The sequence below is a fragment of the Papaver somniferum genome, chromosome 3 (genome assembly GCF_003573695.1).
Source record: "Papaver somniferum cultivar HN1 chromosome 3, ASM357369v1, whole genome shotgun sequence".
In the NCBI taxonomy this organism is placed as follows: Eukaryota; Viridiplantae; Streptophyta; class Magnoliopsida; order Ranunculales; family Papaveraceae; genus Papaver; species Papaver somniferum.
In genome coordinates this window covers 36,920,584-36,936,679 of record NC_039360.1, presented here as the reverse complement: position 1 = coordinate 36,936,679, position 16,096 = coordinate 36,920,584, and the positions used below count along the sequence as shown (strand labels likewise).

General features: G+C 37.1%; 2 protein-coding genes and 1 pseudogene across 5 annotated transcripts; all 3 read left to right on the top strand.

Moving 5' to 3' along the window:
- Positions 1-2,588: 2,588 nt before the first annotated feature.
- LOC113355872 (bifunctional purple acid phosphatase 26-like) lies at positions 2,589-7,582 on the top strand. Of its 3 annotated transcripts, none has more exons than XM_026598847.1 (10): positions 2,589-2,697; positions 3,140-3,342; positions 3,530-3,730; positions 3,974-4,085; positions 4,341-4,567; positions 5,424-5,562; positions 6,269-6,489; positions 6,582-6,703; positions 6,846-7,007; positions 7,112-7,582. In XM_026598847.1, the coding sequence occupies exons 2-10, from the start codon at positions 3,151-3,153 to the stop codon at positions 7,182-7,184; spliced, it is 1,449 nt and encodes a 482-aa protein (XP_026454632.1). In that variant the 5' UTR covers positions 2,589-2,697; positions 3,140-3,150; the 3' UTR covers positions 7,185-7,582. The 3 variants fall into 3 exon arrangements, with proteins under 3 accessions (XP_026454632.1, XP_026454634.1, XP_026454633.1); XM_026598848.1 differs by having other exon boundaries at positions 2,688-2,830; XM_026598849.1 differs by lacking the exon at positions 7,112-7,582 and having other exon boundaries at positions 6,846-7,011.
- Positions 7,583-8,062: 480 nt separating this feature from the next.
- LOC113355873 (bifunctional purple acid phosphatase 26-like) lies at positions 8,063-11,546 on the top strand. Of its 2 annotated transcripts, XM_026598850.1 has the most exons (10): positions 8,063-8,174; positions 8,302-8,503; positions 8,678-8,878; positions 9,000-9,111; positions 9,284-9,510; positions 9,635-9,773; positions 10,169-10,389; positions 10,508-10,629; positions 10,768-10,929; positions 11,176-11,546. In XM_026598850.1, the coding sequence occupies exons 2-10, from the start codon at positions 8,312-8,314 to the stop codon at positions 11,222-11,224; spliced, it is 1,425 nt and encodes a 474-aa protein (XP_026454635.1). In that variant the 5' UTR covers positions 8,063-8,174; positions 8,302-8,311; the 3' UTR covers positions 11,225-11,546. The 2 variants fall into 2 exon arrangements, with proteins under 2 accessions (XP_026454635.1, XP_026454636.1); XM_026598851.1 differs by lacking the exon at positions 8,063-8,174 and having other exon boundaries at positions 8,212-8,503.
- A 418-nt stretch (positions 11,547-11,964) lies between these two features.
- Positions 11,965-14,786, top strand: LOC113355874 (annotated as a pseudogene).
- The last annotated feature ends 1,310 nt before the right edge of the window (positions 14,787-16,096 follow it).

Here is a 16,096-nt window from a genome sequence, read left to right as displayed (position 1 = left end):
TAAGCTTCGATGGGATTTACCAAAACTTAGGTTGGAATTTGATTAACCCACACATAGAGTTTTAAGTTTGAACTCATAGCAAGCTTTGAATCATATTGCATTCAATTCTAATAGATATTTCTGATTACCAAATCCTTTGGTCAACTTTCTGTATATAAGTTTTTTAATTTTTTATCGAACATATGAGTAAAATCTAAATGTTGAGAATCTTGCTCTTCTGGACTGATGAATTAGGTGCACTTCAAGTTTTAGTCACTCGCAATTCAAGGTTTGGTCACTCGAAGAGACTTATTTGAATGGTTACCTTTTTATGAACTTTTTTTGATGAATACCCCATAAGAGCATTCGTATGCATGATTGAGCAAAACTAGGTAATGATTTTTTTTGACGCAGCGATGACACAAGAAGAAATTCCAAATTCTTACACACTTCTGGTTCCATCCATTTCTTCTCTTGTTGATTATATGGTATGTATACTGCATTTTTAGAATCTGGTGTCATCTCTTTTGTTCCTTATAAGTCTTACAAAATGGATGTTTGTTTTCTAACCTTAAGGAAGACTTAGGCTTAGTCCTATGGCTTTCCAAGATTCAACATGTTGCCACGTAAGCTTGAATCACGAACCAACTGTGATGGAAATTCAACATTCAACAATTCAAGATTCAATCTATTGGGCCCAAAATCTTATACGCCATCAGATTGAGAAATCTATTATTCAATCTAATGAATAATAATGGTAGCGACTAACGGTTAGGCGCTTATTGGCATTTTTATAGGGAATATTTTGTTAAACGACAAATCATATGGCGCTAAAGTATAATCTGGGGCGCCAAACCATTGGTCGCTCTTTTGTTGATTCAAGATTGCGTCCAAGCAGTTGCTTGAATGCTATATTGAATCATGGCTTTGGAGACGCTTTTGTTGCGGTTCAAATGTTGAATTTTGAACTTTGAAGATCCATAAGACTAATCCTTAGAAGTGATTTGGTTTTAATAGTGTGAAACACTCTGTTGCCAACATTACCAATGACGTATATTAGTTCGACATTATATCAGAACCTGTAAAAAGAGGAATGTTGGAAGACTTGTCACTCCTTTTGATCAAATCCAATCACGTGAAGAGTTCCTACAGAGGGTGTCTAGATACCAGAAGTAGATTTCTTTAGAAGTGAAGCAAAGAAAATTTTACAAAAAAATCAACCTTTCAATTTTAGAAGCCATTCTCAAATTTTATTCCCAACTTAAGTTCTGACTTTTTTTGCTTTTAGAAGTTGAAAAGTTAGTTCTAAAGGTGTATCAAAACATACTTCTTAAGAGGATATTCGGATGCCAGAAGAATAAGTCAACCCCCGAAGTTAGAAATTAACTTTTCAGCTTCTAGAAGTCATTATGAAATTCTATACTCAAATAACTTCCGACTTTTTTTTTGCATCGAGAAGTCGAAAAGCAACATCTTAAATGATATCTAAACATGCTATTAGGATACCCGCATAAGGGTGTTAGGATACCTACATAATGAGAAGTAGCCTCTCAACTTAATTAAGTCAAAAATAAAATTAGCTTGTGAATTGAATTTTAAGATGACTTTTAAAAATGAAAAGTATCTTATTTTGTGAGGCAATTTTTTGTTTTTGCATCTAACCTCTAAAAACTACCATGCCTTTGGTTTATCAATTTCTTTTTGGTGATGTTAAAAGTGCTTACTTTCATTGTCTCTAGAAACTAATCTACCTTTGGTTTGTCAACTTCTTTTGTTGGTGATGTTAAAAGCAAGAGATAAAACATGTTTTCATATAGGACAAAACAAGTTTTTCCTTGGCTTGGTACACCCTCACTTAACCTAGTACCCAATTTGCAGCCGTGGTTAAAAGTGCTTACTTTCATCATCCTTCCTATTGAAACGTATTGTCCTTCCTATTGAAGCATAGGTCTAAGTCGCGGCTTTCATTCTTCCAATTCAGTTTGCTGTGGATAACTGGATATACAACAGCTCAAGTTACTCTTATCAGAGATGCTTCTCAAGATTTTCTCCAACATTGTTAATAGGGGTACCAAGTTAAGTGGGGGTGTACCAAAACTATAATAAAACAAAACATATTTTTATATAGGACAAAACAGTTTTTACCTTGGCTTGGTACACCCACCAAACCTGTCACCCAGTTAACAGCCTTGATTCTCTCGGCCATTGAGTTGTAGTAGTTATTATGTCAGGCATGCGCCACCGACAATGGATTGGCTCACACTGACTCGATCAATTATTAGAAAAACTAAAAAATCCAACTCTCACACATCCTCTCACCCGATCTATGTCAAAAGAAAACAATATATTATGGACTGCGAATGCAAACAGATGCATGCTCGCAAGTCCCATCCCCATTTACCAAGTTGGGGCTGTCTTTATGACACATCTGAGAAGGCTTTGTGGACAGATGATCGCCACCTCCCACCAACTTCACGTTTCAGTTAACGTAAGGTAACTCCAATCATTTTAAATCGTTGATGTTTTTACTGGACCCGCAGAAAACCCATCCTACGGTTTAAAAACACAAACAAAATTAATCTGTGGGTGGGTAACATGATTGATGATGATGATGATGATATGAACCAGTTTATATCTTCTTTCGGTTAAAGCAACCAACAACTTACTGCACAAATCGCACCACCACCACAACTGTCCACAAACCACCTCTCAGCTCAGGTTCTCTCTCCCTCCTTCCTCCCTCTCTCTCTCGAACGTTATCTCAGATTCAGTTCTTCATTGATTTCACAATGTTTACTGTAATTTCATAGCTAGTGTCTTTGTAATCTAATTGAACTGAAAAAGAATTTGGGTGAGATGATGATTGTTTTGACAATTTTTGAATCGATTCTTTGTTTTAATAAAGGTTTAGATTTTATAGATCGTGTTTGATTAATCTGATTCTTGAATATTTAGAAGCTGGAAATTGAATGAAATTTGATAATTTGAGCTGGTTATATTTTGTGTCGGAGAAGTTCAATTTTATAGTTAGATTAAGAGGAATTTTAAGTATTCAGCACAAGCATTTTAGTTCAAAGACCTGATTTATTTAGGTTAGTATGGTCTGTAATTTTAGATTTCTGTATAATCGTTAACCTCTGATTAATGGTTGTTGTTTCAGGCTAAGGAATCATGTTTGAGAGTACGAGTGGACGGACTTTGTCATTGCAGCTGTTACTGGTTTGTGTAGTTCTGTTGAGCTGTACGGAGGATAGCAAAGCAGGGATTACTAGTACTTTTATACGTAAGCAATGGCCGTCTAAAGACATTCCTCTTGATAATGAAGTATTTGCAGTTCCTACCGGTCATAATGCGCCTCAACAAGTAAGTCACTGTATCTTTCAATTGCTATACGGAAAAGGGAATTTTACGAGTCTAATGATTAATATAGTGTTCGAATAATGAGCAAAATGTTATTTATGTATACGAGAGAAGGGGGATTTACTTGTATATGCTTTCAGGTGTGATGTTATAATTCATACATTACTTACCTAATTAACTTCTTTACTAGGTGCATATTACCCAAGGTGATTATGATGGGAAGGCGGTCATAGTTTCATGGGTTACAACTGAAATTCCTGGACCAAGCAAAGTGCAATATGGGAAGTCTGAGGAACAACTCCAGTGGAGTGCTGAGGGAACAATCACGAACTACACATTTTACCAGTATAAATCTGGCTACATTCATCATTGCCTTGTAGATGGTCTCGAGGTATTTTTCATTAACTTGTGACATTAGACCAAAGATTAACTTGTGAAGATTTTGCTCCTACCTTGAGATTTAACTTACTAATATAAACTTCTGTTTACTATTACACCATTGGCCTATAACCAAACTCTAGCAATCGGGATTTGTTTGCTAACTCTTACAACATCTGTCTGCTGATGAAACTAGTGATTTTCCAGCACATATCTTGTTCATTATACTGATAGAAAATGAGTTTCATGTTCTTAGTATGACGCCAAATACTACTACAAGATTGGAATGGGTGAGTCTGCTCGAAAATTTTGGTTTCACACGCCTCCAAAGATTGATCCAGATGCTGCCTACACTTTCGGAATTATTGGTAAGTTAATCCCTCTAAAATTTCTTAAGCTCTTGACGCTTTGCGCTCTATAGGGCTTCTAAATGCAAGAAAAGAATACCACCGCTAATCACACCAAGACACACACACAGATATGAGATCTTGATGGTCACTGATACAAACAAATAACCAGAAGCTACTAGTCTTAGTTTCTTCTTAAAGTTTTGCTGATATTACTTAGAAAAGTTTGTAGTTTGTGAGTAGAATTCTCATCTCTTCCCTGTTTTGTGTATTCAGGCGATTTAGGCCAGACCTATAATTCTCTTTCAACCCTCGAGCATTATATGCAAAGTAAAGGACAAGCAGTTCTATTTCTTGGAGATCTTTCTTATGCGGATAGATATACAAAGAACGACATTGGTATCAGGTGGGACTCATGGGGCCGCTTCGCCGAGCGTGTCGCTGCATATCAGCCATGGATTTGGACAGTTGGGAACCACGAAATCGATTACATGCCTGAGCTGGTACTTTTCTTATTTGTTTTCACATGGACATATTTTTTGGTTTCATTTCATCGTTTTCACTTAAATCCCTTTTGTTGCCTTGAGTCTTTCCAGTCACTTCTTACACCATTAGTGGCTTTGATTGTTAGGCTTGGTGTTGTTTGGTTCCAGATAGGTACGTTTGAGTGATGCATGTATTAGATGCTCACACTGTTACAGATTTTGGGTTATTTGAACTGGCAAATTAGACAAAATTTATCTATCGAAGTATATTCCTTTAGGCCAACACGGTAAATATGATGTATGAAGTTGCAGATCCTTTTGACTAAAAGAGCTTGCAACTGAAATGTAGGTAAACCAAATACAGTACTTCTAGGTACTCATCCATAGCTAACCATTAAAAATTGTTCCGGTTCTTATCTAAGCTATCTCTCCCTTCGAGTTTTTCTTAAGCTTTTGATGTATGCCGTGAAAGAGATTTTAGTGTATGGTAGGGGGAGCATAACGTACAATTTACAGGATCCTTTAGCTTATTTTGAAGAACTAAGGTGTTACACTGTAAATCTTAGATATGCATACAAGTGTCTTTCAAGCTCTACTAAGTATAAGTAAAAAAGCGAAAAGTCAAGATTTTCTGAATTTCAGTATAAAAATATGTAAAGAAGGGCGGAACAGTCTAAGTTAAAGTGAAGAAAACAATTATGTTTCTGTAATTACTGTACTCGTATTTTGTTCTCTGATTACGTACATGAAACGGAAGCAATTGAAATTTCTTCGTCATTGTCTTATCCACGTAAATAATTTCTTTGTGAACCAGATTTTTTTTAATGGTACTAATGAAATGATACACAATGTTTGACTGGCAATATTTGTGCAGGGAGAAGTTCGCCCTTTCAAAAATTTTAAGCATAGATACACTACACCTTTCCTGGCTTCGAAGAGTAGCGAGCCTCTTTGGTATGCAATCCGACGTGCTTCTGCTCATATTATAGTACTATCAAGCTATTCTCCATTCGGTAATATCTCAAATCTATATTCTGTGAGTGCTCGCTATTTTCTTCAGTATATGGAGGATGTATTTGTATGTAACCGAGTTCCATGGACAACAACTTTTCATAGTCCTCTTTTTTGATTTGGTAGTAGCAATTAATGATCACTAATATGTTTTGAGTTTCACTGGAAAGCATAAACTTTACAGGGGAGCAGACTTGACCATAAGTACTCAGTAAAAAACATATTTGTTGAGTAAAGAACATGACAACTTAAGAATGGATTCCCTGTTTGCAGCGCTTGTAGCGTACCATACATAATGGTGACTGGATACCAGGGAACTACGAGATTTATTTCTCTATCTCGAAGTACAATGTTAACTTAGACGGATCATCTCAGGTTCTTCTTATCCTGCTTAGGTGTTAAAATTCAGATGATTTTTCCTTGGAAAAAACTATGGCTTTAGCTGTCAGTCATTTCTAATCACATGCACAGCCAATTCCAATTGTTCGATCTGCCATTTTCACCCAATTCCAATTGTTCCATCTGCCATTTTCAGAACTTAATTACGCCATTATTCTTTCTGGGTGAAACTTTAAGTTCTGTGTTAGACTCCTAGTCCATCTGATTTCCGAGTATTGTTGAGGTTTAATTTGTGTTTCGTTAGAATTGTGGAGATTATGTTTCTTGTATATGTTTTTCTAACCTCGATACTATTAAAATTCTTATCAGTGAAGTACACCCCTCAATGGTGGTGGCTCCAAGAAGAACTTGCTAGAGTGGACAGAGAGAAGACACCTTGGCTTATTGTTCTTATGCATGTACCGATTTACAACAGTAACGAAGCGCACTTCATGGAGGGTGAAAGCATGCGTGTTGCATTTGAGAGTTGGTTTGTACAATATAGAGTTGATTTCATCTTTTCCGGCCATGTTCATGCTTACGAAAGATCAGTACGTCTTTTCTTTTCTTTTCTTTTCTTTTTTAATGTATCTTGGCCAATAACATCATACCTCATTAACTTATAAACACGGTAATACCGCAGTATCGAATTTCCAACATAAACTACAATGTATCAGCGGGTGATCCTTATCCTGTGCCTGACAAGTCAGCTCCTGTTTACTTAACCGTTGGTGATGGAGGAAATCAAGAAGGTCTTGCATCAAGGTAAGCCTGGATTTCATAAATCAAAAGCTTTACTCTGATAATATGTGCTGATAGAGCTTCAAGTTGTTTATGTCCTCTTTCATTGTTTCACATCCTCTTGATACGGATATCTCATGTTTACAACTATTCCTGACACTTACAGGTATAGGGATCCACAACCAGAATATTCTGCATTCAGGGAAGCCAGTTATGGTCATGCTACTTTGGAGATAAAGAATCGTACGCACGCATTGTACCATTGGAACCGCAATGATGACGGCAAAAAAGTAACGACAGATACTGTTATGTTCCTCAATCAGTACTGGTAAGTACTAATATATAAAGTGTGTGCGCACGCCACATCTCCTAATGTTGTGTCACTAGCATTACAAAAGGAATTAATTTTTGCACTCGGATCAATTTATGTAGGGCAAGCCATTTGCATAGGAGAAGAAGGAGACTTGAGAAAAGAGGTTTGAAAAGCTTCACTGCCTCATATTAATACAGCAATCTCATCATGGTCTACTCCAGATGGTTATAATTTGGTTTACTAGTGGTGGAAGAGGAAGAGCATAAATAGATTTACATACTGAGCACCATGTTTTTTCCAATTGTTGGAAATAATTGAATCTGGATGTTGTATCTATAATTCCTGTGAGTTAGTGTGTGGGGCATATCCTGTACCTGCCCTTCTGCTTATAGAAAAACATAAAGTTTCTACCATTTCAAACTCCTTGTGGGTTCCCTGATTATATTGCAACTAATTTAATGTACTTGCCATGTAAATTAGTAGTCTTCGGTTCTTTTCGACAGTCTGTTAGGTTCAAAATATGTTGGGCATTTATGTATTTGTGATTGAAGTATTCTGAAATATCATTATTATTTAATCTTATGTGAACATGATGCTGTTGGTGGTGGCGAATATTTGTTATCAAAGCCTCCTCAGATGTGCCATATATAATGTCAGCACAACTTGATTATAGGGAATCTGACGGCAGCAGTTGTTCCTTAATTTGTTTTGTTTCGACATTGATTGGGGTGAGGCAGTGTAGGGCCTTAGTTTCTTTTTTTCTTTTTTTCTTCTAATAATTTAATGGCACATGCAGCACATTTCTTAAATAATGAAAGCTCAAATTGGATGAGAATCTTGCGGAAGCATCTTTGCCAGGGAAGGATGGAGCTTGCCATTCCATTCAGGATGCGATCACTGGTCCCATCATCTATGATAATGCTTAGTGCAAACTGGGATTGCAAGACTTTTAAAGCCCTGACCTCTGCTTATGAGGAGGCTTTGTCAACAATTACTTGCCACCCCATCAACATCATGTGATTCATGCTCAAATAAGATTAGAATATATACTAATTCGATCAGTGAGTAGCGTGATCATAATTGATATGTTGAACCTGTTTATATATATCTTTCTGTCAAAGCAACCAATAACTTACTTCATAAACGGCATCTCCAGAAGTCAACAACCAGCTCTCAGCTCAGGTTCTCTTTAACACACTCTCTCTCTCTCTCTCAGATTCAGTACTTCATTTCACAAAGCTTACAGCAATTTCATTGCTTGGTGTATTCTGTAAAATTGTTAACCTCTGAGTAATGGATGTTGTTTCAGGCTAAGAATCATGTTCAAGAGAATGAGTTCATGGACTTGGTCATTTCAGGTTTTACTCATATGCTTTGTTCTATTGAGCTGTGCGGAGTATAGCAAGGCAGGGATTACTAGTACTTTTATACGTCAGGAATGGCCGTCTACAGACATTCCTCTTGATAATAAAGTATTTGCAGTTCCAACCGGGCATAATGCGCCTCAACAAGTAAGCCACTGTATCTTACACTTCATATAAGGAAAAGGCGCAGTTCTACGAGTCTAATGATGTAATAATAAGCATGAATTTCTGTGCGTGTTAGAGAAATGGGATATACTTGTATGTACTTTCAGGTGTGGTGTTATAATTCGTGCATTACTTACCAATTAACTTCTTTATTAGGTGCATATTACTCAAGGTGATTATGATGGGATGGCGGTCATAGTTTCCTGGGTTACAACTGAAATTCCTGGGCCAAGCAAAGTGCAGTATGGGAAGTCTGAGCATCAATACCAGTGGAGTGCTGAGGGAACAATTACGAACTACACATTTTACCAGTATAAATCTGGCTACATTCATCATTGCCTTGTCGATGGTCTTGAGGTATTTTTCGTCACACTAGGCAAACGGGATTCATTTGCTAACTCCCATAACATCTGATTGCTGATGAAACTAGTAACTATCCAGTACATATCTTGATACAAAATGAGTTTTTTGTTCTTAGTATGACACCAAGTACTACTACAAGATTGGAAACGGCGCTTCTGCTCGAAAATTTTGGTTTCACACACCTCCAAAGATTGATCCAGATGCTGCTTACACTTTTGGAATTATCGGTAAGTTAGTTCCTCTATTTGTTTCTTAAGCAGTTGCCCCTGTACCAGAAGCTGTCTATTACTAATTTATTCTGCTCTCTTAGTCTCTTCTTAAAGTTTTGCTGATATTACTTAGAAAAGGCAGACAATTTGTGAGTATAGTTTTCATCTCTTTGATGTTTTGTATATTCAGGTGATTTAGGCCAGACCTATAATTCTCTTTCAACCCTTGAGCATTATATGCAAAGTAAAGGACAAGCAGTTCTATTTCTTGGAGATCTTTCTTATGCGGACAAATATAAAAAGAACGACATTGGTATTAGGTGGGACTCATGGGGTCGCTTTGCTGAGCGTAGCACTGCGTATCAGCCATGGATTTGGATAGTTGGGAACCACGAAATCGATTACAGGCCTGAGCTGGTACTTCTCTTGTTTCTTTCAACATGGACATACTGTTTGGTTTCAATACGTCGTTTTCGCTTTAATTTTTTTTTATGGTACTAATGGAACTATGCATAATGTTTGACTTGCAATATTTTTCCAGGGAGAAGTTCTTCCTTTCAAAAACTTTATCCATAGGTACGCTACACCTTTCTTGGCTTCGAAGAGTAGTGATCCTGTTTGGTATGCAATTCGGCGTGCTTCTGCTCATATTATAGCATTATCAAGCTATTCTGCATTTGGTAATATCTCAACTCCATTTTTTGTAACTGCTCGATCATTTCTTCAACATATGAGTCAGATGTATATGGATATATCTGCGTGTAATCTATTTCCTTGGATTGTCCTCATTGTTTTCGCACTTATGTGGTGGATTTATCTGCACATGGCTATCAATACATGCGAAATTGTTTCTCTTGAAAGCATAAACATCATTTTGGGACACAATTAACCATTTTGGAATGAATTCCCAGTTTGCAGTCCTCGTAGAGTACCTTAGGTACATTTATTGTCTCATAATGGCTTTCATCTGAATTCTAAGGCTTATTGTGGTTCATTTTGTTTTTTCTCAGAATTGTAGAGATTGCATATCTTATTTATGTTTTCCTAACTTTGAGCCTATTAAAATTCTTATCAGCAAAATACACCCCTCAATGGAGGTGGCTCCGGGAAGAGCTTACCAAAGTGGACAGAGAAAAGACACCTTGGCTTATTGTTCTCATGCATGTACCGCTTTACAACAGTAACGAAGCGCACTTCATGGAGGGTGAAAGCATGCGTGTGGCCTTCGAGAGTTGGTTTGTACAATATAAAGTTGATTTCATCCTATCCGGCCATGTTCATGCGTATGAAAGATCAGTATGTCTCTTCTTTTCTATCTTGGTTAATACCTGCCTAAGATATCCTGTTCATTACACTCAGAGTTAATGGTACTTCTGTGTCTGGATTTCTACCAATAACAAAATTTGATTTGCAGCACCGTTTTTCCAACATACGCTACAATGTCTCAGCTGGTGATCCTTACCCGGTGCCTGACAAGTCAGTTCCTGTTTACTTAACCATTGGTGATGGAGGAAATCAGGAAGGTCTTGCTTCAGGGTAAGCTAAGGCTCGATAAAGCAAAAGCTTTGCTCTGCTTATATGTTCTGATAGAGTTTCAAGTTGTTGTTGTCCTCTTTCTTTCACATCCTCTTGTTTAGGATATCTCATTTTAACAACTGTTCTTGACACTTAAAGATTTAGAGATCCACAACCGGAATATTCTGCATTCAGGGAAGCCAGTTATGGTCATTCTACTCTGGAGATAATGAATCGTACGCACGCATTGTACCATTGGCATCGCAATGATGATGGCAATAAAGTAACAGCAGATTCTGTTATGTTCCTCAATCAGTACTGGTAAGTATTATGGACATCACCAGTTATGGTCATTCTACTCTAGCGAGAAACCAACTGTTTATCATGCCTTTGATGCTTACTAGTGCGGTGTCACAGTCTAGCATGAGTTTCACACGATTGAACGAAACTCTAGGCCTTCTGCGCATGGGATACTGCCCCAAGTTTAGAAATTATCTTTAGCACCAAGTCATCCGGCTTAGCCTTTTTCTAACATATAACGAAGCTGCAATCGGATCACTTTTGCAGGGCAAGCAAATTGCATAGGAGAGAAGAAGACGTGAGAAAAGAACTTTGAAATTATTGAATTTGAATGTTGTATAAATCCTGTGCAAGTTAGTAGTATGTGGATATCCTGTACCTGCTCTTCCGCTAATAGGAAAAAATTATTGCAAACTCCTTGTGGGTTCCCTGATAATATTGCAACTATTAAATGTACTTGCCTTGTAGATGAGTAGTCTTCAGTTCTTTCCGACAGTCGATTAAGGCGCCTGTTAGGGGCAAAATATGTTGTGCATTTTATGTTTTTTCTTTTTTTTTTGTAATTGAAGCATTCTGAACAATAAAATGTTTGCTACCCGGTATATTTAAAATATCATTATTATTTAATCTTATGTGAACATGATGCTGTTGGTGGTGGCGCATATTTGTTAACAAAGCCTCCTCAGATAATGTCGATTATAGGGAATCAGAAGGGAACAGTTGTTCCCTATTTTGTTTTGTTATGACATTGAGTGAGGAGGAAAGGGTAGATTTTTTTGTATTTTTTTTTTCGGATAAAATTTCTTAAATATTGAAAGCTCAATGGATGCGAATCTTTAGGAGCATCATTGACTAGAGCAATTAGAGCTGTAATTTTCGAGAGGAGGAGGATGGAGCTCGTCATCCCATTCAGGATGCGACAGATGCCCCTAGCATATCTTACATCATATAAGCTTGATGCGACTGGATTTTGAGACCTGATCTCTGCTTTAATAGGAGTGTCTACACCCCAATCAATGTCAAAAGAAAACAAACATCTGAGGAGGCTTTGTCAACGAAGATCCAGTGATTCATGCTGAAATAAGATTAGTAATATACTAATCCGATCATGGGTAGCATGATTGATCATAATTATACGATGAACCTATTTTTTGAACACTAAAGAAACAATATACTGCGACCACCGCAAGTCAACAACCAGCTCTTAGCTCAGGTTCTCTCTGATTCAGTTCTTCATTTCACAATGTTTTCATTGTTTGGTGTTTGGATTGTGTAAAATTGTTAACCTTTGAGTAATGGATGTTGTTTCAGGTTTAAGAGTATGAGTACCCAGAATTGGTCATTTCAGTTTTTACTCATATGTTTAGTTCTATTGAGATGTGCGGAGGATAGCAAGTCAGGGTTTACTAGTACTTTTATACGTCAGGAATGGCCGTCTACAGACATTCCTCTTGATAATGAAGTATTTGCTGTTCCTACCGGTCATAATGCGCCTCAACAAGTAGGCCACTTTAACTTTCACTTCCTGTCAGGAAAAGGTTGTATGAGATTGTCTATGTATGATTTACTTGTATATGATTACTTACCGAATTAACATATTTATCAGGTGCATATTACACAAGGTGATTATGATGGGAAAGCTGTCAGAGTTTCGTGGGTTACAACTGAAATTCCTGGACCAAGCAAAGTGCAGTATGGAAAGTCTGAGCATCGATACCAATGGAGTGCTGAAGGAACAATCACAAATTACACATTTTACCAGTATAAATCTGGCTACATTCACCACTGCCTTGTCGATGGTCTTGAGGTATTTTTCGTCACACTACGCAAACGGGATTTGTTTGCTTACTCTTATTGCATCTGACTACTGATACAAAATGAGTTTTTTGTTCTTAGTATGACACCAAATACTACTACAAGATTGGAATGGGCGATTCTGCTCCAAAATTTTGGTTTTATACACCTCCAAAGATTGATCCAGATGCTGCTTACACTTTTGGAATTATTGGCAAGTTATCTCCTTCTTAAGCAGTTGCCCTGTACCAACAGCTATCTATTATCACCTCCGTTTCTAGAAAAGAGGTACTACACTGTTTCATTTTGGCGTAACAACAGGCCAAACTGAAAAAGCAATAGTACTAAGTTATAATTCTCATCTCTTTTCTGTTCTATGTATTCAGGTGACTTAGGCCCGCCAGACCTACAATTCTCTTTCAACCCTGGAGCATTATATGCAAAGTAAAGGACAAGCAGTTTTGTTTCTCGGAGATCTTTCTTATGCGGATAGATACACAAAGAACGACATTGGTATGAGGTGGGACTCATGGGGCCGCTTTTCTGAGCGTAGCGCTGCATATCAATTTGGACGGTTGGGAACCACGAAATTGATTACTTTTCTTGTTTGCATTAACATGGACATATCGTTTGATTTTTATTTTATGGTACTAATGAAATGATACACAGTGTTAAATTGATTTGCCATATTTGTGCAGGGAGAAGTTCTCCCTTTCAAAAACTTTATCCATAGGTATGCTACACCTTTCCTGGCTTCGAAGAGTAGCGAGCCTCTTTGGTATGCAATTATAGTACTATCAAGCTATTCTCCATTTGGTAATATCTCAAGTATAGTTTTTGTGAGTGCTTGATCATTTCTTCAACATATGATTGTCAGACATATGTTTATTTTGTTTCTCCTCAGAATCGTGGAGATTGCGCTTCTTGTATATGTTTTCCTAACTTGAGCCCATCAAAATTCTTATCAGTGACGTACACCCCTCAATGGAGGTGGCTCCGCAAAGAGCTTACCAAAGTGGATAGAGAGAAGACACCTTGGCTTATTGTTCTCATGCATGTACCGCTTTACAACAGTAACGAAGCACATTTCATGGAGGGTGAAAGCATGCGTGTTGCATTTGAGAGTTGGTTTGTACAATATAAAGTTGATTTCATCTTGTCCGGCCATGTTCATGCATACGAAAGATCAGTTTTCTAATCTTTTCCTTGTCTACTTATCTTGGTTAATTATGTATTAACTGTACAAGCTACTCAAAGTTAATGATACTTTTATCTGAATTTCTATTAATAACAAAATTTGATCTGCAGCACCGTATTTCCAACATACACTACAATGTCTCAGCTGGTGATGCTTATCCGGTGCCTGACAAGTCAGCTCCTGTTTATTTAACAGTTGGGGATGGAGGAAATCAGGAAGGTCTTGCTTCAACGTAAGCTAAGCCTTGATACAACAAAAGCTTTGCTCTGATAGACTTTCAAGTTTCTTTCTTTTTTCCTCCCTTTCACATCCTCTTGTTCGGATATCTCATGTAAACCACTGTTTGTGACACTTGTAGGTTTATGGAAGCCAGTTATGGTCATTCTACTCTGGAGATAATGAATCGTACGCATGCACTCCACCATTGGCACCGCAATGATGATAGCAATAAAGTAACAGCAGATTCTGTTATGTTCCTCAATCAGTACTCGTAAGTACTTTAGGCCTTGTGCGCATGGGTACTTCCCCGGTTTAGAAATTATCTTTAGCACAAAGTCATTTTTTTTTAACATATAATAACGAAGTTGCAGTCTGAACACTTTTGCAGGGCAAGCAAATTGCATACGAGAGAAGAAGATTTGATAAAAGAAATTTGAAAAGCTTCATTGCCTCATATTAATGTGAGGTTTTCAGGGTCTTTTTAATTCTTTAAAAGTTAATATATTGAAGAAATTACAAGAGGCTATTTAACCTGTTGGCTACCCTTATATCATTAGTGTAAACTGAAATATGAGAAACTGTCAACAATCCTCAGATTGTGAATACATGTCATTTGAAACTTGAAAGTAAAAACCTAGAGTCATGATTTAAAGCGGATTGATTAAAAGATGGCATTTGTCTCCATTGTTGTTTGTGAGAATCTTGCTTTCTTGCATGTTTTTCTAGAGCATCTGCAACCTTATTACTACACTTATGATTAAAAGTAAAACTCATAAAAGACTCACATGTCTTCAAAATCCTCAGATATTATTGCCTGAAATCTCCACTAAATTGTGTTTGCTTGGCCTTGTGCAAAATCAATTACTCCCTTGCAATCTCCTTCAATCCAGAAGAAGTGACAGTCCATGCTTGCTGTTTCAAGTAATGTCAGTGCTTCTGCCTCTTCACAGCTGGAGGCATCGATGATCCTAGATCCAGTTTGGATAGTTGTACCTGTTGCAGCACGTAATATCAGTCCATAACCCGGAGACTATTTTGTCCTGACGTCGATTCAGAAAAAATGTTTAGCAAAGATGATGCCCAAAATTTAAGATGTCTCAACATTGTTAATGATGTCCGCAGATTAGTTTTCGGTTTTCGTTGTTAATGATGACATGTTCCTCTTATAAAGCTATATAATCCATTCAAAAACAAGTGCATTCTGATATATATAAGACCACCATCTACCATCGCGTATAAAACTATATAATTCTAATTTGAATTTTTACAGATTCTCAATTATCTATAAATTGAGTACACCCTTAAAAAGGAAATAATAATTGGGGGTCCCCAGAAAATAATTAGGGGCCTGCACTATAAAGTCAAAAAAAGGTTATCAAAACCTAATTCAAAGGCACCCCTTAACCCAAATTTTTTAAATGGCTAAAATGGCCTTATATGATTAGTGTTAATAGTTAATTAATTGGATTAACATCAAGTTTTAGAGTCAGTATTGAAGAAAAAAATTGGATTTTTGTGAGTTGAGAAGAAGAAGAGTGGGTTTTAGAGGGAAAACTAGGGTTTGTAAAAATGAGTGATTTAAGTGGGAGAAATGTTGCTCAAAATACCAGGTAAACTTCATACTCTTCTAATGGCCTATATGTTGCTCAAAGTGGTCGAATCACAGCTAATTGCTAACCACCCAGTAAAAGAGTCGTCAATATCGAGAATCTAAACCCAAACGACTCAAACCTGCAACTTTTCCGAGTTATGAAAAGTCGACAACTTTTATTTTATACATAACGACCCTAAGGAAGAATCGTTATAGGGTTTGTCTATATACGTAGACGACTCTACAACCCAAAGATTCTGTATAAATATACCCCTTAGAGTCATCATTTGGTTATGTATAAACCCAAGCGACTCTAAGCTGCCATTACAATTTTCCGAGAAGTCTTCCTCCTCCTCAATCTCATCTCCACCACCATCTGCCATTAG